The sequence below is a fragment of the Petaurus breviceps genome, unplaced genomic scaffold (assembly GCF_028583685.1).
Source record: "Petaurus breviceps papuanus isolate PSGF00001 unplaced genomic scaffold, PetGlider_PUasm1.0 90638, whole genome shotgun sequence".
In the NCBI taxonomy this organism is placed as follows: Eukaryota; Metazoa; Chordata; class Mammalia; order Diprotodontia; family Petauridae; genus Petaurus; species Petaurus breviceps.
This window is the reverse complement of record NW_027187295.1, coordinates 9030308-9050542: the sequence shown is the minus strand read 5'-3', so window position 1 is coordinate 9050542 and position 20235 is coordinate 9030308. Positions and strand designations below refer to the sequence as shown.

General features: G+C 36.4%; 1 protein-coding gene across 1 annotated transcript; it reads left to right on the top strand.

Annotated features, from left to right (window-relative positions):
• The first annotated feature begins 890 nt into the window (after nucleotides 1-890).
• SLC40A1 (solute carrier family 40 member 1) lies at nucleotides 891-19252 on the top strand. Its single transcript, XM_069064536.1, has 8 exons — nucleotides 891-1294; nucleotides 2040-2107; nucleotides 7890-8049; nucleotides 10167-10282; nucleotides 11240-11366; nucleotides 13914-14159; nucleotides 15457-16116; nucleotides 17811-19252. The coding sequence occupies exons 1-8, from the start codon at nucleotides 1252-1254 to the stop codon at nucleotides 18122-18124; spliced, it is 1734 nt and encodes a 577-aa protein (XP_068920637.1). The 5' UTR covers nucleotides 891-1251; the 3' UTR covers nucleotides 18125-19252.
• The last annotated feature ends 983 nt before the right edge of the window (nucleotides 19253-20235 follow it).

Sequence of the window (20235 nt, the reverse complement as noted above, 5' to 3'; positions counted from 1 at the left end):
TTGAAGTAATGGATGTCAGAGATAGAATGTTTGTGAACATGGCAGGAAAGAGTGAAGAAAACAAAGAGGAAGAAGAGGAGGAGGAAAAGAGGAGGAGGAAGAAGAAGAGGAAGAGGAGGAAGAGTAAGGAAAGAAGGAAGAAGAGGAGAGAGACAAATACAGGCCTCCTGTTTGGGTGACTAAGCTAAGGAACTGAGCCTTGTCCAAGGTTACACAGTGGCAGAGCTTGGGACTCGAACCTAGTTCTTTCCCCCTACAATCACAGTATTCGCTAAATGCAATATGCACATCAAGGCTCTAAGAAAGTTGAAGAATAGGGAATGACCAGTGAGGTTATTTTCGTGAAATAGACTCCTCAAAAGATTCTCCTTCACTGGAAAAACCCACGTTGAAGGCTTGAGACTTCCACGAAGTGCTGTACTGCCTGCTCTCCCCTCCACCCTCTAGTGCTAGGACTGAGTATGCGCAAGCAACTTCTCACCAGAGCCCCTCGGGCAGTCAAGGCTGAGCGTATTCCCTCCCTCTCTCCCACATCTCCGCCCCCTACTTTCCAGGCTCGCCTCCCACCTCTCCCCTTACACCCCCCCCCCGCCCCCCCGGTTCTTCTCTGCTCCTTCCTCCTCAGCACAGGCGAAAACCCGGACAACTGGAATTTCCACGCACAAAAATGCTCCCAGGCTTCCCACGCCCCGTGCGCGGAGGTGCAAATCCTGGAGTCTCGGGGCAGCTTTTTATTGCTAAGAGCGAAGGTTCTGCCTCTACGGAGGCGACTCATGTACAGAGCATGGAGGGATGCGCCGAGGTTCTCCGGTCAGCGCCCCGCACTCGCGGGGTGAGCTCACGTGGGGCGGGCGCTGGCCAGGTGCCCGCCCGAGCCCCACCCCCAGGCCCGGTATAAAAGGTCGGGTTGAGGCCCCGGCCTTGGTGACAGCCTCGGCAGCTGGGAGCCTCTGTTGAGGCCCCCCAACAGCCATCCGAAGCCTGCTTGTCCTTCTCCCCTAGCCATAAGGCTATCGCTTTCCAACTTCAGCTACAGTGATAGCTAAGTTTGGAAAGAAAAACAAAGAGATATCCCGAGGGTTGCCTTTTTTTTAATTTTTAAAAAGTTTTTAGAGTATTGTTTTTGTTGTGTTTCCTTGCTTTTTGGTGGTGCTGTCTCCAGTTATTTGCACTCCAATTAAAGACAAAAAAATCAATAGCAGCAGCAACAGCTGAGGACGAAGAAAAAATCAACAAGGATCTCCTGTTGTCATGACCCATAATAATGACCGAAACACTCGTGGAGGATGCTGTGGTGAGTGGGGACGTGACCATTTCTGTTTCTTATGCCAGTTAGGCTAATAGGTATATGTGGGTAAGCAGGTTGGGTGAAGATGCAACTATTAGCTGCAAGGATTTTTTGTAGCAATCTTGTATTTTGGTGAAAAAATGGGGAGCAGAGGAATTTATGGATTCCGTAATTTGTGTACCGTATAACCATGCCAGAGAGGCACCGATGGGGGCAGTGGTATGGATGCCGGGAAGATCCCAATTCCAGCTTTCTTCTGACACATACCGGTTGTGTGACCCTAGGCAAGTCACTTAAGCTCTCAGTGCTCTAAGGAACTCTTTAGGACCAAAAGTTGCAGAGAAGTTGCTCACTGAGTTGTACAGGGACTTTTCTCACCTAAGAGTTCCGTATAGCCTTGGAATCATAGATCTATTTCCTATTCTTGTGTATAGAATGTGGGTAGAGTGGGCGTGGCCCTGCATGGGAGGCGAAGGGAAGCCGACTGAAGGGTTATCTGTCTTTATTTTATGCAATTCCTTAGGTGCTTGATGTACTCAAATTAAATGACTTTATAGTCAGTTAAACAAGATGTCTCTTTTATTTCAGGGACCTCCTGAGAGTCATAGGACTTATTTCATGAAGTGACTTAATCAAAATCAGTTTTAAAAGAAAGAAAATGATGAAGACTAGAGATTTGGTAGTACAATTAATAAAAATATCTTTTCACAAAGACTGAATGCACCCATTTCTGCCTTTGTCTCCATTGCAGGATCCTTTAAAGACTATGTTACCACCGCAAAATTTCTTCTCTACCTTGGTCATGCTCTATCCACCTGGGTAAGTAAAAGTGTATTGTAATATTTGCTACATAAGTTATACAATTTATCTTTCCTTCTGACATGTGACCATTGAAGTGACTTCCAATTGACTTGTGGTGCTATTAAAGAGCTGAATCATTTAATAATCATTTATGTTTTTACTAGCATTCTTACCATCACATTTTCTTACCATTCACATTCTTACCTTCACATTTTCTAATTGATGTCTGTGATATCATTTTATATAGAATTATATTAAAATAGGATACAGGTGTCCAAAATGCAAAGCCAAAATGACAAATCTTTGAGTCATTTAATATGTTGTGTGTCTCTTTACTAGATTGGCATAAAGAGTAATGGTGAAAGAAGTGAAGATTGCATGTAACATTTTTTTCCAACTATTTGAAAAAGATTATGATTGTGTGTGTGTGTGTGTGTGTGTGTGTGTGTGTGTGTGTGTGTGTGTGTGTGTGTGTAAGTTTGCTTCCATTATGGCTCCTAGGGACCTACAGAAGGCATTCAATGATTGCCAGAATTAGCAGTTATATGTGCAAGTAATAGAATCAATGAGAATGGATATTTAGATGGTTAAAAAGACTGATCCTTATATATTATTCGCTGTTAGTTATTTGTGAAGCAAACCATTTTGTGGTCCAATGAACTGAAATGTTTGAACATCAAAAACTTTGTAGAAATTATACCATTCATGTGCCATGTGTGCTACATTAAAATTACATGCCTTGGTTCTGTCATCAGCAAAATGAGAATAATTATACTGACCCAACTTCACAAGGGAGGTAGGTCCGTCCCTAATTATTGATTTTAAGAATCCCTTCAGTAATAAATGCTTCCTCCTTTAGAAAAATAAGTGGAGTGCATTGTATTCATGTATTGTCTTATATTAAAAATGAGATAAAAATTTTGAGAGAGAAGCCAAGAATGATTTTAAGATTGTTAAAAATTCTAAAGTTTTATATGATCACCTTTGACCCATTAGTGAAATGGGAAAAACCTGTGCCCTGTGTTTTTATGTAATATAATTTAATAGTTTCTTAATCTCTTTAACATCTAACAGCAGTTGGTAGCTGTTTTAAAAAGGCGGCACACGTCTCTTAAATCAGGTTGAGCAGATGAGAGTGACTCTGCAAATAAACTGTAAACAAAGTGTGGTTAGTGTGAGTTGGTTACAGTCCATACAGCAGATTCTCTGTCCGTCTTCCTCTCTATTTCTCTTGGGAAATTGTCCTTTGTAAAGTTAAACCTGTAGCTTGTTTTTCATAACCAAATATAAGCCCAGGAGATCAATAAATGGCAGGAGAAACACAGTATTTGTCATTCTTGGTTTATTCACAGGACTTAGCCCATATAGTCAGAAGGTGCTTCATTTCCAAATATTTACCAAGTTTAAGGTTTATTTCTTTGAGCTTTGGTTAATGGGTTTGGGGGTGGGGGAGGTGTTAGATTGTCTAAAAGGGAGCAAACTTCTACTCCAGCAGGATTTTTCAGTCACTTGAAAAATCACGCCTCCTCCCACAAAGTGATGACCAGTTAATATAATCCCAAAGCAGCTCAGGCAAAGGGAAGTTAAATTAAAAATACTCCAAAATTTAGCTTTTCCTCCCCCTCTCATTTTAAAGCAAAGAATATTACAAGAATCTCAAATTCTGTAGTTTCTTCCTCATTTTAAATTCTAGAAAAACATTTTCCATAAAGGATTTCTTCCTACCCTTTGTGAGAACTCTTAGGGTGGAAAGATTGTCCTCACCTGTGTTTGGATAAACCCTAGAGGTTAGGGTTGAATGCCTTTTTGTTTGATAGTGAGGACCAATCAAAAAATAATTATTGAGAGCATCTCTTCTATGCTAATTACTGTGAGTGATGCAAAGAAGAGGCCTTTGTTTTCCAGTCACTAATAATTCTGATAGAGAGACTTGATATCTATGAAAAGATAATGGACAAATACAAGGCAAAAAGACGAGGGAACAAATTGATCATCTTAAAAGTCTCTTTGGGACAGGGGAGAGAATTTTAAAAGGAAAGACATCTAGTCACATTTAGTTCATCTCCACTTTTTATATCTAAAGTGCCCAGTTCATTTGCCCAGTTCATCAGAAATTGGTGCTCAAGAAGTTTGTGCTCAAAGGGAAAAAAAAGTTTGTGCTCATGACTACAACCCTAGCTCCCCTGCCTTCAACTTCAACAAATCTTTGTTAAACTCCTCCTGTGTGCCAAGAGACATATAGACATATATGATTCCTGTCCTCCTGAAGTTCACAATCTAGAAGGAACATGTGATATGTATATAAATAAATATAATGGAGAATGGTGCCCTTATGTTAAATGGGCTGTATGAGGTCTGAGGCAACAGAAAGAATGCTGACTGGAAGGATCTGGGAAGGTTTTGAGGAAAAGGCATTTGAGCTAGATTATAAAGTATGAGGAGGATTTCCACAACTGAGATTGGAGATAATGGAAGGAGGAAAAGAAAAGACATTTCAGTTGTAGGGAAGCTTGCCCCTCTGAACAAAGTCAAAGAGGTGTTATAGTTCACAAGGGGTGGACTGTGTAAAAAAAAATCAGTTCCTATTTCTAGAAAAAAACAACTTTGTTGGCTGCCACCTTACTAACATTGAGTTGCTGCTTTCATTTTTATAGGATGTTTAAACTGCAAAAGAACTTAAATCATTTTGTCTAGCATCTCTTCCCTACCCCCCATTTAAGAGATGAAGACACTGGGGGTGAATATGCCTTGCCAAAGTCACAGATAGCTCAGTAGAAGAAGTGGGTCTCAAACCCTTATATTCTGACTCCAGTCCAGGGTTGTTGTTTTTTTTTCTCATATCAGCACCACACTGTTTGGTATACAAAGGTATACCATTACTCACTGGGACAATATGGAAACTGAGGCTTCTTTTTGGAATATCTTCCTAAAAATCTTACATCATGACATCAGGGACACCTTTGATATTACTTTGCCATTACTGCTATTTCATTCTTAGACTTTTGTTTAAATAGACTAGAATCTGACATGCCTTGTAAGACTGACTTTCTAGTTCTGTTGGAAGTTCAGGTGACTGGAACAAGAGTGCCTTCCTTCCCCATCATGGCTTTAGCTGTGGTATGGAAGAGGGGTTGGGAATGTGACAAGGCAGCGAGGGGAGGAAAGAGCAAGAAGGAAAACAAATTTAATAAAGCAGGGTTTCCACTGCTGTACCTCCTCAAGATGATTCCAAAACCAAGTCTTTTGGAAGAAGTATAAGAAACAAAACAAAAAAAAATTAAAATTATATTTCTTAATCTTCAGGTTAGGCAAGAAGAATTTAATTTGCTGATGCAACTTCATAATATTTGTACTTGTGTTCACTTTTATAGAGAGAACTACCTACTGGTCTAGATGCTACAGGAAAATCTTCCCCTGTCCTCTATTCAAACATAATTCTACCCTTTATCAATGGAATTTTTGCATATATGTATATATTTGTGTTTGTACATGTTAACTATAAAAAACATTACTGAAATGTAGTTTGTTTATATTATGCACTTTCAATGATTTTGAAAGCCTCCTGTTTTAATTGTAGCATGTGGCAATTTTTTAGCATAGTCAATTCTTGGTTAATTTTTAAGCAAAACAAACTTCCTATTTCTTATTTCTCAAGTGAAACTCACTACCTTTTCCCCTGTGTATTTTGCTTTATAAATCTGGTTTCTAAAAAATTTACACATTTTTACTATCAAATAATTCAGTACTATGATTATTTCTCTTCAAAACTCTGTTAAATTTAGACTATAAATCTATTACAGTAGGATAGAATAAAATGATAAATCATTTTTCATTACTTTTGCTAATCACTATAACCTGTCCTTACAAGTTTCACAGCTAAGATGCAATTAGTAGATTTTTTAACATAACAGAAAAGTGTCATAGGTTGAGATCTCCCCCTTCTCAGACCTGGATCTGGATATTTGTTTTTTTTGGGGGGAGGGGGACTAAATAAGCATCATGATATAGATGTAAGTTTATCACAAAGGATTTCTAATAAGGCAGATCTTAATTTTGATGAATCCTGTCATTTGTTACTTTGGTTTTTATTTTAATTTTTCTTTTTGATCTGGGAAAGTTAAGTATTTTTTATTAGTGTATTAAGAGCATGCTAACATGTGGGTAAGACCTACGAGTGACTCATCTAGTATTCCATCTTTAACAATAGGTATATGTGATGAAAGACCATGTTTGTCTTCCTAACCTCTGAGCTTAATATCAAAGATATCTCAGAACATTATTCCTTTGACTAACCCATTCCTGAATCAATCATCTGTGAATTTATCTAAATTCTTTTTCAGAATCTATTTTCCATTTACAGGTACATTTGAAATCTATGAGCATTTTACCTACTCTGTTGTAGGGATAAGCACTTTTAAAAAAATTTAATTTTCATCCCTTGAATGTTTTAATCACTTATCCTTCAAAAAGCTTTTATTTCTAAAAAGTTTGAGGGTCTTAGAAGCTCACATGCATGAAATATACGTTTGTGTATAAACTTAAATCCTTTACTAACTCTGTCCATTTAATGTCAAAATTGGCACTTGTTAATCTTATCTTTCTGCATCTAGCTACTTTTCCTGTAAAATATTTTTTTTCTTTTGTAAAATTACCACAGGGAATAAATTATATCATAGAATCTTAGAGTTGGGAAGAACCTTAACATCATCAAACACAATCCTTTAATCTTACAGATGAGGAAACTGGCCTTTTCCTGACTGATTCAATTAAGGGTTCATTGAATCCTTAAAAAAAAATAACTTCATTTATATCAAATGCCCACTATATGCAAATCACTGTGGAGCATACACTGGGGGATGTGTACTAAATTTCAATAAAGCACTGTCCCTCCTTTCATTTTAACTATATTTCTGAAGTATGGTTATACTATCTGACCAAGAGTATGTCTGATTTTATCCAAGGTTGTTTTAGTTCTATCTCTATCAGTTTTGGTGCATCCAAAAGTGTGATGCCACTGAGTTGGACAGTGGAAATGAAGGATGGGGTGAGAGGAAAACAGTTGCTGATTAAATCTATCCTTTCTTTAGACTGAGGAGTGTGGTTTTTTTTCTTCCATGCCCAAGTATTTCATTGTGAACTCAACTGTTGGGGGTATAATGCCTTCTGTGTCCTGTCAGGGTTGCCAGTTTTAACTCCTGATGATTGTGCTATCAAGTAGCTGTTGATTTTGGGAGACAAGAAATGTGTATCAGAAGAGTTGGGTGTTTTGGGGTTTTTTTTGGGGGGGGGTTTCTTGTTTTTCTTTTGGTGAGTCCTTTCCTAGTTCCCTACCCACCCACTCCTGCCCCCTACCCTCAAGTGTCTTCCCACTGAGATTGCCTCTCATTTACTATATATATATACACTCCTTCCTCATTTCTGTTTTCTGACTTCCCTTCACCATCCACTTAAATTCTACACTCCACAGGAAGCCTTTCCCAATTGCCCTTTAATTCTACTGCCTTCCCTCTTTTAACTATTTCCTTATTTCGTATTTATCTTACATATAACTTGTTTGTACATAGTTGTTTGAATGTTGTCATCTGCATTAGATTGTAAGCTCCTTGATAGTAGGGTCTATCTTTTTTTATGTCTACTTCTAGCTACTCTGACAATGATATGTAGGTAGGTAATGTCTGACTTGGGATTCTTAGCTGGAGGGGCTCTTTGAATAAGAAAGTAGCTTTCTGTGTATGATTGTCTATAAAATGAAAATACTAATGAACTCTTCCATTTCCTTCCATTTTATTTTTTATTCAAGGGAGATCGGATGTGGCATTTTGCAGTATCTGTGTTTCTGGTTGAACTCTATGGAAACAGCCTGCTCTTAACTGCTGTGTATGGGCTGGTAGTGGCAGGCTCTGTTCTGATCCTGGGAGCCATCATTGGAGATTGGGTAGATAAGAATCCAAGGCTTAAAGGTTGGTATTCTTTGAACTAGCCCTCTTCAATTCAAGAGGACAGACATTTTTCTGATCTATATTTAAAAGGATATGGGAGGAGAAGAAAGAAACAGTCAGTGAATTATCTAATTAGTGATGAGAAATATTGTGTTGGGAAAAGATCTATCCTTTCCTTCTGTAAAGTCTTCAACTGTTCCTTCTGCAGTGGTAGTTGTGATCAAATTAGAGGGCAGTTGAGTAGATGAAATACTTCAACAAACCAAATAATTATTAAATACCTACTTTGATGCTGCATTTTCTACTAGGGGTAGGAGACCTAGATCCTGGACCATGTAGAAATGCCTGTCACATTTGTGCTGAGGGAATAAAGGACTTTTAAAAATGCCTGTAACTCCTGATAAAGTCCAAATGTTAATAATTAACATCAAGTGACACTTTACTGAGAACCATGTTAAGCATTAAAAGGTGGCTTAACTCTGGCTTGATTTCTCTTGGAAATGCAGCGAAATCCTTTTTTTTAAGACTAATGCTAGAGGATACTGAAATGGGGCTTTTATATAGGGAATCTACAAGTCCCATATCAGTGCAAGGTTTTATATCTGTATATGTAGAGTAAGGGGCTGTATTATGTTGGAATGTTATTTCCATTAGATATTGTTGCTTCTTACATACTTTTCTCCTAACTGCACAATTGGAGAAGCCAGTTCCACACAGCCAAGAAATTAACCAAAGGATTGAACAGTTTCAGTTGTCTACTGACTTAGGGCAGTATAGATGGCCAAAGCAGATAACTCAGGCAAAAATTTCCTGAATTACCCACTTAATTGTAACCAAGAAGGCCTGACAAGATTGTTAGAGGTCCTAGGGAAATGTAAAGTTAACTTTAACTTCTCTGGTCTCCAAACCAACTCTCTGAAGGAAAGTTCTGTGTTCTGTTTTTTTTTCCCCTAGTTATTTTGAATATTACAAGGTAGGGAGGGCATGCTTATTTATTGGTTAATTCATAATTTTAACACTGGTAATCTTTAATCTTTTTGTAGTAATCAAAAAAATTGAGGAGTAGGATAAAAAGGTTTTTAAAAATTATTTTTTACTTAAATAACAATATATTACATTCTGAATGCTTTCAGAAATGATAGAATGTTACTCCTTCACCGTAGCCCAATGAGGTGTGCAGGGCAGGCAGTTCCCTCCATTCTTCAGATGAGAATCCTGAGGTACAGAAAGATTAAGGGAGTTTGCCAAAGGGAATTTTCCCTAAGGGAAAATTTGGGACTTCCTTTAGCTTGTAAGCTCCTTTAGGGCAAGGGCTGTCTTTTTCCTCTTTTTGTATCCCCAGCATTTAGCCCAGTGCTTAGGATATAGTAGGCTCTTAATAAATATTTATTGGTGATTGAAATGTTTATTGATTGACTTGAACCCATGTTTTCTGACTCTTAACTCCAGACTTCTAAGATTCTCTAAGTCTAAACTAATTCTAGATTTCTTATTCTTTCCACCATCACCTACTCTGCTCTTCACTGTAGGAATGCTAAAATTGTCTGAGGAGAAGGTAACTAATGATTTAGCAGCAACAATATATTTTGTGGTGATAAAAAGTATAAACTATTTCTGTATTCTCAGCAAACTTCTCTATGTTTTACTTTGTCTCATAGGTTTCAGTTGACGGTGTAGTAGATGACTAATTCTAGCTGTAGTATAAACTGTTTTTCTATCTTACCTATGAATCTTAAGCAAAAATTAAGAGCTGTGTCATTTCTTTGTAATAGTACCAGTGAGGATTTGATTCCTCCTTCAATCAGAGTAGTTCCAAAAAACCCCAAAACAAAATCCAAACCAAAAGTAAACAGTTTCTCATGAGATACTTTAGGAATTGCTCATTATGAGTGATCATAGTCACTTGTGTTGGGTATACCTTATTTTATGTGTAAGTTATTATTGTTTGATTTGGAGTATGATTGGGGGATGTAATTCAGTGAATCAGCAGAGTTATTTTGTGTGTGTGTGTGTGTGTGTGTATGCTATTTAGTGCACTTGTATCTTCAAGTAGTTCTAACACTGAAGTGAAAGTGGATGTTGTCTCATTAGATACTTTTGTGTATTATAAGCAATTGTTTTTTCCTCCCTTGCTATAGTGGCCCAGACTTCTTTGATTGTACAGAATGTTTCAGTCATCATGTGTGGTGTCATCCTAATGATGGTTTTCTTACATAAAGTTGATCTTCTGACCATGTACAATGGATGGGTTCTTGTAAGTTCTCAATTAAATACTTTAATGAAAAGATATTAACAGGCACTAGTAATAAAAGATTTAAGTATAGTTTCTTCTTTTAATTCTATCCATAAGGTTTCAGCACATTGTTATTAACTTGAGACCTGTCTATTGTTTGAGGAATTACAATAGTATTGGAATTAACCAATACTATAATTCTCAGACTCACCTACTATGGTGACTAAATTAAATGATTTTTCAATAGCCCTTAATACTGTGATTCTATGGTGTTGACTCCATGGAGAAAAGAGGAATAGAGTGTTACAAAGGACTTAGTGTCATTTAATGAAATTGGGCCATGAGAAAAGAACAGATATTCTATATGCATATGTCTGAGGGAAGGTTGGGGAAGAGAATTGTTACTTATGTCTCAATAGGCTAAGCAGTTTTTCAAAAATTATCTGATTTGGTGCTCCCAACACTGTTAGATAGGTGCTGTTAAGATCCCTATTTTACATTTGAGAAAACTGAGGCAGACAGTTTAAATGACTTGCCCAGGATCACACAGCTAGTAAGTACCTGAAGCCAAATTTGAAATCAGGTCTTCCAAATTCCAGGCCTAGAGCTTTATCTACTGAGTAGCCTTGTTGCCTCAACTATGTCTAGGGAGGGCATACTCCACAAACGTATTTTTGACCATTTTGCCATAAATTGTATGAATATTTCAGCATTTACTTACATATATTATTACAAAATTCTGTAAAACAAATGACCTAAAATGAAGAAAATATGTAAGTTCTAAAGTACTTTCTAACCTTAGGGGACCTCTGACACATTTTACTAGTGTATATTGAAAATAAAATTGTTCCTTAAAAATGAAGGCTAAAATTTGAATCACTTAATAGTGTCACCAAAGAATAACATGTAAAATTGTTATGAAGGAAATTTTTTAGGATTAGAATTTTAACCTTGATTTCCCCCTTTGTGACTCTTTAGACTTCCTGTTATATCCTGATCATCACTATTGCAAATATTGCAAATTTGGCCAGCACTGCAACTGGGATCACAATTCAGAGGGACTGGATTGTTGTAGTTGCAGGGGATGACAGAAGCAAATTAGCAGGTAAAATGTAATAGACTTTGTCTTCTGCTCCGGGCTACCCCCTTTCCCCCTCACCCTTTGTTAACTGCCTCGGTTATTTAAGGAAAAATGCTGAAGTCAACATTGACAAAGAAGTTTTTTTTTTATGATTAGAAAAAAGCTCTAATATTAATAGTTGTAAAGTAAAGTACTTTTGTAATCATACTCCTAATGTCAGAACCCAAACCCAGACAACAATAACAAAATTGGTTTGTGTTATATTGATAAATTTACAAACTGAGTGTCCTATAATCCATGTTCTCTTTTAGCATAAAGCATACTATATGGTGCTTTCTTTTTCCTTTCAAAAATATCTCCATTTAAGAGTGTTCCCTCTATTCAGAGTAATGTAGACCAAGAAGAAGACTTAAAAAAGAATCATTGTTGAGAAAAGTGAGCCTGTTAAACATCTGTATTAATGAGGCTTAGAGTTACCCATTCCACTTGGATCTTTCCTTTACTCAGGAAAAGTTTTCTGGAAGATTTTAGTTTTGACTAGGAGGAAATAGGCAGGTACAGAAAATTCAAGGGTACATAAGTTGGATCATACAAATTGTTGGCATGGGATGTGCTGAACAATACGACTTCAGAGTACACACAGTAAATTCATGTTAGCTCATAACAATAGATGAGACTGTGAAAGATGACCAAAGTTAGTGGCAGACCTTAAAGGCTAAAAGGAAGAGTTTGGATTTGATGCAGTAGGGAGCCATTGCAGTTTCTTGAGGAAGGGAGTATTTTGTAGTAGCAATATAATAACTAGAATGGTAATGCCTTTAGGGACCTCTATAAACCTATTAACAATTTAGTGCAGGAGAATGCAGTTCAGAAGACTTTTACCTGTGTACCGTCTGGAGCTAAAGTAATATTCTAATTTTCTCATTAACCTTTCTTCCTGTGACCAGATATTAATACTTAGTATATCATATCTATTTTACATATTGAACTCTTAAGATAAGGCCTATCCCTTCTGGAATGCAGGCACCTAATAGGTATGACTCATTCTGAGCTTTTTTTTTTCTCTTAAAGTCTCCATCATATTGATTTCTCTCTGTCTATGTCTCTGCCTCTGTCTCTGTGTGTGTGTGTGTGTGTGTGTGTGTGTGTTTTGGTGTGTTCCTTTTAGGCAATGAATGATTTTTAAAATGCTTAAATGATTATTTATTGCATGCCCAACTTAGAATAGCTGATCATTTGTGTATCTTTTGTAAGGGATCTGTATATGTATACATATGTGCATTTTCCATGTCTCTTAAAACAATAAAAGCATCTGTAAGTATGTCAAAGAAAAAAATCTTTAAAAAAAAATATTTGCTTTCATGTAAATTAATTTGTTAGCTAAAATCTTGGCATATTTTATTTTTTCCTACTTTTCCAAAGCATAATTTTAAAGGGTTTCTTCCTTGTCTATACTGTTTGTCCTAGAAATCAATCTAATACCTAGTTTGATTTGTCTACTATCATTAAAAATAATTTCACTTTCAAATAGTAGCTTGTACTATGTGCTATTTATTCAATTAATCCTTGCTATTTACAATTCTCATTTTACTTCTCTTTCTCTTTAACATAGTTTTTTAGTTTCATTGATTAGCTATTACAAATATATAATACAAACCTCCAAAAATGAAATTTGGATGCTAATTGATAAAACTTTTTTTTTCCATTTGACAGTAAATACAAATTTGGTAGAATTAATAGTTGTGCAGAAAACAATCAACACATAATAGTAATGAAACTGAAAATTGTTTATAGTTACAAAATGAGGCAGAGTTCTATGACCTTATCTACTGAATTCAAATTAGCCCTGCTTATCTTGATCTTTCAGATGAAAGCAGTTTTTGATCCAAATTATCTAGTTATTTGTTTTAATTTGACACTCCTGGCCACAGCAGGTTGTATCTACACATAAGAGTATAAGAGATGGAATCTCAATTCAGTATTAATTTAAGAAATGACTGCTATGTTTCAGGTGATTAACTCATTGCAAAAATAGCCTCATTTAAAAATCATTATTACCCTTGCTTCCCTAGAGAAACTAGGAAACATGTCAAAGTTCTTCTGTTATCAATAGACATTTATATTCACCAGTCTAATGGGACCAACTAGACTAGCAGAAAGGATTAGAAAATTATTAAAGGCTGTTTTTTCTAACCACATGCCTAGTAGTTACAGTGCCTTTGTCTCAAGGTGCTTTGAACAACAATACACAGGATCTTATTAATTCTCTGCAATGTAGGAAATGACAAGAGAGGTAGGTTTCAGGCCTGAGTTTTCTTTCTTGTGGAAGGACCTTTTTTTATGAAATATAATCTTTCAGGTTTGAGATATAACAGTTTCCAAATATACAATTGTTACTATATTATATTATAATTTGATAAAAACAATGAATATTTCTGCCAAAGCAATACACCCCCCCCTTTTTTTTAAAAAGGAAATTTTTGAGATTAGGTCTATGTCTTGAGATATATTTTTTTCCTGTTTTTTTTTTTTTTTTTTACAAATGTCTATCATTCAATGATTTTTCCACAGATATGAATGCTACAATACGAAGAATTGACCAGTTAACTAATATTCTGGCACCCATGGCTGTTGGTCAGATAATGACATTTGGCTCTCCAGTGATTGGCTGTGGGTTCATTTCTGGTTGGAATCTGGTGTCCATGTGTGTGGAGTACTTCTTACTCTGGAAAGTTTACCAGAAAACTCCAGCTCTGGCTTTGAAAGCTTCTCCGAAAGCCAATGAAACAGAACTGAAACAATTGAATTTACAGAAAGGTATTCTCAAAAAAGATGATAAAACCTTGTAATGACTTTGAAAATATTCAGAATTTCACAAGCATTCTAGGCCCACTGAGAGGCAGTTTATTGTTGTAGGAAGAGGTCTGGGCCACAAAACCGGGAAATCCTAGACTCAAGTCCCAGTCTTATCCACACTAGCTTAGTGACCTCAAGCAAGTCATTTAACATCTCAATGTCCCAGGAAGCTTTGTGAGATTGTAAGTGAAGGAGTAGACCAGCTTTGGTCCAGGGAGTTTCCTTGCTCAGGAATTCTCTATGCTAATGAAGTCACAGGTCCTGTGACTTCATTATTTTTTTTTTGATAGGAATCTTCTTTCCTTATCAAAACCCCAGCCCTAATTAATGAGGAAGACCCAGGCTTTCTTTAATCTGTGTGGCTCTTGTCTGGCTTAGGTACCTCTAGCTACCTTAGGTTTAGTTTACCTGGTCCTCGCTATCAACTTAGGGCTGCTATAGAAAGGAGGCTTAATGGAGATGACCCATTGGGAAGCACATGAGGTATGGGGAGTAGAATAGGCTTCAATTATTGAGACATGTTAAGGAAGAGTTATAGGGAAGTTGTCAAAAGAACAGACAGAAGAAAATGAAGAGGTGATAAAAGAGCATTTTCACGAAATTAGTAGACTAACAAGCATTTTTAGGCACTCAGTATGTGTGAGGCACTGTGCTAGATACTGAGGTTTCAGAGAAAGACAAAAGATAGTGCCTACCCTCAGGGAATTGCATTCTAAGGAGGGTAACAACATGCAAAAAGAAAAAGGAAAGAAGGAACAAATAGGATCATTGTCTAAAGGATGTCACTAAAGTGTGGGTATGGCAGTTTTTTTTTTTTTGAGAAGGGGAGGTAGGACAATTGGCGTTAAGTGACTTGCCCAAGGTCACATGGCTAGTAAGTTTTAAGTGTCTGAGGCTGGATTTGAACTCAGGTCCTCCTGACTCCAGGGCCAGTGCTCTATTCACTTTGCCACCTAGCTGCCCCCAGCAACTTTTTTTTTTTAAGAAAATTCTCTAAAAGTTCATAATATGTGGGTTGCTTTTTGACCAGAATACTCAAATTATTATTGAAGTAAATTATTCAGATAAAATAATAAAATAACATAAGCACTAAAAAATTTATTATTTTAGTAAAATAATAAAAGAACACATTGCATTTGGGGAAGTGGGAAAAACTATAAGGTTTTTAAGTATGGTTATAAGGTAACTGCTAAATGGCTTGTGGTAGTCTCATAAGTTAAATGTTTAAGGATCAATGCTTTTTTTTTTTAATTAACAGATACTGAGAAAGCCCAGGAGGGATCCCATCTGATGGGTGAAAAAGATTCTAAGTATGGGTATGAAGATGAAAAAGAACCTGGTTGTGCTTCCCAGATAGCGGAGCCTTTTCGTACTTTTCGTGAGGGATGGATCTCATACTACAACCAACCAGTGTTTCTTGCTGGCATGGCTCTTTCTTTCCTCTATATGACTGTACTGGGCTTTGACTGTATCACTACTGGCTATGCCTACACTCAGGGTCTGAGTGGCTCAGTGCTAAGTATTCTCATGGCAGCCTCAGCTATTACTGGTATTATGGGAACAGTGGCTTTCACCAAACTACGAGAAAAGTGTGGACTGGTTCGAACAGGTGTAATCTCTGGAATAGCCCAGATAGCCTGTTTGATCCTCTGTGTGATCTCTGTTTTCATGCCTGGAAGTCCTTTGGACTTATCAGTTTCTCCCTTTGAAGACATCCGTACTAGATTTATTCCAGATAAGGAATTGAGCATACCAATGGGGGCCACTACAGGAGAACTTGAAACTCTCTCCACAACTGGAATGTACAATTTACGAAATGAGTCTTATCCTACTAAGGGATACACAGAGATGAGTCCAAAGCCTGTATCTTTAATCTCTGTCAGTCTGCTGTTTGCAGGGGTCATTGCTGCTAGAATTGGTAAGCTTTTTTAAAAATTTATTAATCACTTAAGGAAGACAAATAATTCAGAGATAGAAGAATAAAGATATTTGCTGCTTTGAATGCTTTTTGAAGTAGAATTTAGTATACTTAAGTATCATTAAGAATAACTAGATGCTTAAGGTTTAAGGATATTTCTTTTTTTTTCTTTTTGGAGGGCAATTGGGGTTAAGTGACTTGCCCAGGGTCACACAGCTAGTTTTGTGTTAAGTGTCTGAGGCCGGATTTGAACTCAGGTCCTCCTGACTCCAGGGCCAGTGCTCTATTCACTGTGCCACTTAGCCACCCCTGGGATATTTCTAAATATTCTTAATTCTGATACCTTAATTCAGATTTATAATCAAACTAATATTTACAAGTCCTTTCCCCACCTCTAGCATTCCTAATCTTGTTCCATTGGAATTAATTCCTTAAGAAAGCCTAATGAAAGGGGAGTAGACTGTTGATTGCTTCATTATACTTTTATTTGGTAATTCAGAACTTTCATAGCTGTAACTCACAGGTTTTTTTTAATTTACATATTTGTCACAGTATTGTTCCATGAGAATAAGGCAGTATTTTGGAAGTTGTTCTATTTTGTTTTTTGTAGCTCTAAAAGGAAATATTAGTTCACATTGTAAGAATTACTTACAGAGCAAATTTAAGTAATAATTAATAGAATGCTAACATGTTACTTCTGGACTTCATCCTTGAAATGAAATTGCATTCATCTTGTGGCATGAAATGAGTGCACTAATTTATCAAACATATCAGTATTCAGCTAAGACAGATTTATTGTAAAGCATTAAGCATAGAGGTAGTGAGTTTACTAATTACATTGTAAAGGGAACTTAAACCCTTTATCATGAATATATGTGCCATTTATTTCATTATTTTCAAATAGTATTTCTAGTAATCCTTACATATGATGTCACAGATTGGATTTCAGAGACTTACTTCCATGTTGCATAAATCAGTAGCAGAATAAAGGCATGAGGTTCTTCTTAAACTCTTATTATTTAAGGAATTAAGTCATTAACAAATACCATTGTAAGCCTCTGTGGGGAATAGTAACATTGGATTTGGAGTTGGAAAGGAGCATAGGTCATTTAATCCTACACCCTCACTTTATAGATAAAGAAACAGGCCCAGAGACTTTTTGATTTGCCCAGGATTACACTGATGGTAAATAGCAGATCTGGAATTTTATCTTGGATCATCTGAAAACAAATTCATTGTTCTTCCTACTACACCATATAAAATCATTGGTATCAGATCAAAATAATCTATATATGTACCCAAACTCAGCATCCCATGTGATCTTGAGCAGTCATTGAACATCTCTGGGAACCTTTATGGACTTCAGTTCTTACCAACAATAAAGTGGTCTCCAATGACCTTTTACCTCCTTTTTAGCTCTAAATCCATGATCCTCTAAGAAGTACTTAATTTAGGTAACATTAAAAAACTTTGAAAGTTTTTGCTTATAAAAAATACTGTGAGATAAGTGGTGAAAACATTCTTATTCCCATGCTTTACATGTGAATAAACTGAAGGCAATAATATCAGATATTTAAATCTTTATTTTACAAATGTAGTAGGGTAGTATATTAGAAATTGAAAATGTGATCATGAATCAGACATGGAAAAATGAAAGCATTTTGTATCTTTTTTTTTTGTTACTATCTTTACAGGTCTTTGGGCCTTTGATTTGACTGTGACACAGTTACTACAAGAAAACGTAATAGAGTCCGAACGAGGCATTATAAATGGTGTACAGAATTCTATGAACTATCTTCTAGATCTTGTGCATTTCATCATGGTCATCTTGGCTCCCAATCCTGAAGCTTTTGGTTTACTTGTGTTGATTTCAGTCTCTTTTGTGGTAATGGGTCACTTGATGTATTTCCGATATGCCCAGAAAACTCTTGGAAATCAGCTCTTTGTTTGTTGTCCTAATACAAAAACAGTCTCCAGTGAAGCAGAAAGTAATGTGTCTGTCGTGTAACACAGTTAGGTAATTGTTGCTATCCCTGTTACTGAATTGTAGCACCAGTCCTTAATTTAGGGCACCCATAAATGGTCAAGATGTTTCTTTTGAGTTTATTACAGTTATGCCTTAAGGGGTAAACTTCAAAGAAACTAAAAATATGTAAATATGAGTTAAGGAGTCCCCTTCCTATCTAGGGATTAAATGACTAGGAAATATACCCTGCTAACTGAAACATGGGGAATATATTGTAATGCTGAACTTCCCCTTTTGCCCCACGGGTAGAGAGTAGAACAGAAAAGCGATGTTTATGCTTTAATATGGTTGCTCTTTGATAGATGTCCATTGTCTATACATCTGTATGCTCTAGAATTCAGATGCATTGCTTGCTCCCTAAAATGGTAGTTGTACTTACTCATTCTTTTTGAGTGAGGCTAGCCTCATGTTCCTTGTATCTTATCCCCATCACTTGAATATAGTTATTAAAATAATTTCTCCTCCAACCATGAAAATTGGAGTTGTTAACCTGGTCTCAGTATTATCCTGTTGATGGTAAGGTTTTGAGAGAGATGTGGAAAGTTTTGATACTCATCTAGTAATTTCTTGCCATGAATATTTTGGTTGAACTTGGGAGAGCACATTTATTTTTATATAACCACATGGTATAGAATAGAGCAAAATATATTACACATATGTAGCACTTCATGTAACAAACTAGCATATAAGCTGTTAGTTATAACATAGCATTATAACCATCTTTACACAAAAATGCAAGAAATACTGAAAGTAGTCTTCATATAGCAATAACTGGATTATATAAACTAGGAGCTAGAAATGAACATGAGAGGGACATATCTGAATTTTACTCCTGCCACTGAATTAAATCAACTCTATAATCTTGGATTATGAGAGTCTTAAACTTGGTGAGTTCAGTGTAAAGTATGAAGAGTAAACTGGCAAAATTTTTGTTTTTATAAATATTCTGACTTGCTTTTAAGCAGGCTTTTGGTAAAGTAATTCTATCTATACCCTTTTGTAGCCAGAAACTATTTTTAAATAGTTGCATAGTGAGAATGGGTTCATAAATATGTTCCATCTAAATGTCTTTAGAAGAAAAATAAAGAACTTTCACATTTTGCTTTCTAAGGTTTACCAGTCATTATTTAGCATGCCAGCACCAAGTTGGTACTTTGGCATTAGCCATTGATGCACTTTTATGGAGACTGCAATATGTTGCTAGGAGCACTTTCTTCTTTTTTGGTGTGTTTTAATGTTAATCTTTTCCTTCTTCCTTTTTCATTTTTTCCTACAATATGACCATGTGATTTACTTTGTTGTAAAAACAATCTTTGTAATAAATATTTCTATATAAAAAATGTTTCCAAAATGCTTTTCCTTAAGCACTTTGATGGGGTATTTGCCATAGCTTTGTTTCAACAGATTTTTTTCACAGAGGGAACTTTTAAAGCTACAATTTTATAAGACTTAACTTTAGTGGGATGGTTCTAATTTCACCCTCTTTATGTTCATGTATATGGATACACAGAGATCACTCGGACAAACTTAGATGGAGCTTAGGTGGTAAGGAAATGGTTGATTGTCCGAACTAGTGTGATAAAGCTCAGAGGGCATGATCTTTTGGCATTATCCACTAGTGAGTGACTTATAATAACTTTGTCTTGTGTTTCACTAAAGAATGTGAGGCCATTTACCAAGAACTTCCTTCTACTACTCCTCCTTGCGTCACTCGGATGCTGTCTGCCGCTATATCCTTCACCTTCTTCATGACGATGTCTTTTCTTACCGAGGCAAACCTCTTTACGTGCACAAGTGATCCAATTTCATCCCAACTTCTCCAGTAGATTGTCCCCTCTATCATCCCTACTCTCTTACTAATCTTCAGTTTCTCTCTTTCTACTGGCTACTTCCACACTGCATAAAAATATGCTCATGTCTGCCCCTTCTTAAAAAACAAAACAATAAAACCTTCACTTGAATCATCCATCCCTGCTACCTCCAGTCTCATATCTTCTTTCTCTTTTGTGACTTAACTCCGTTGTAGAGAATGTCAACAGTTGGTGCCTCCAGTTCCTTACTCTTTGTAATTCTGTAGTCTGTCTTACAACCTC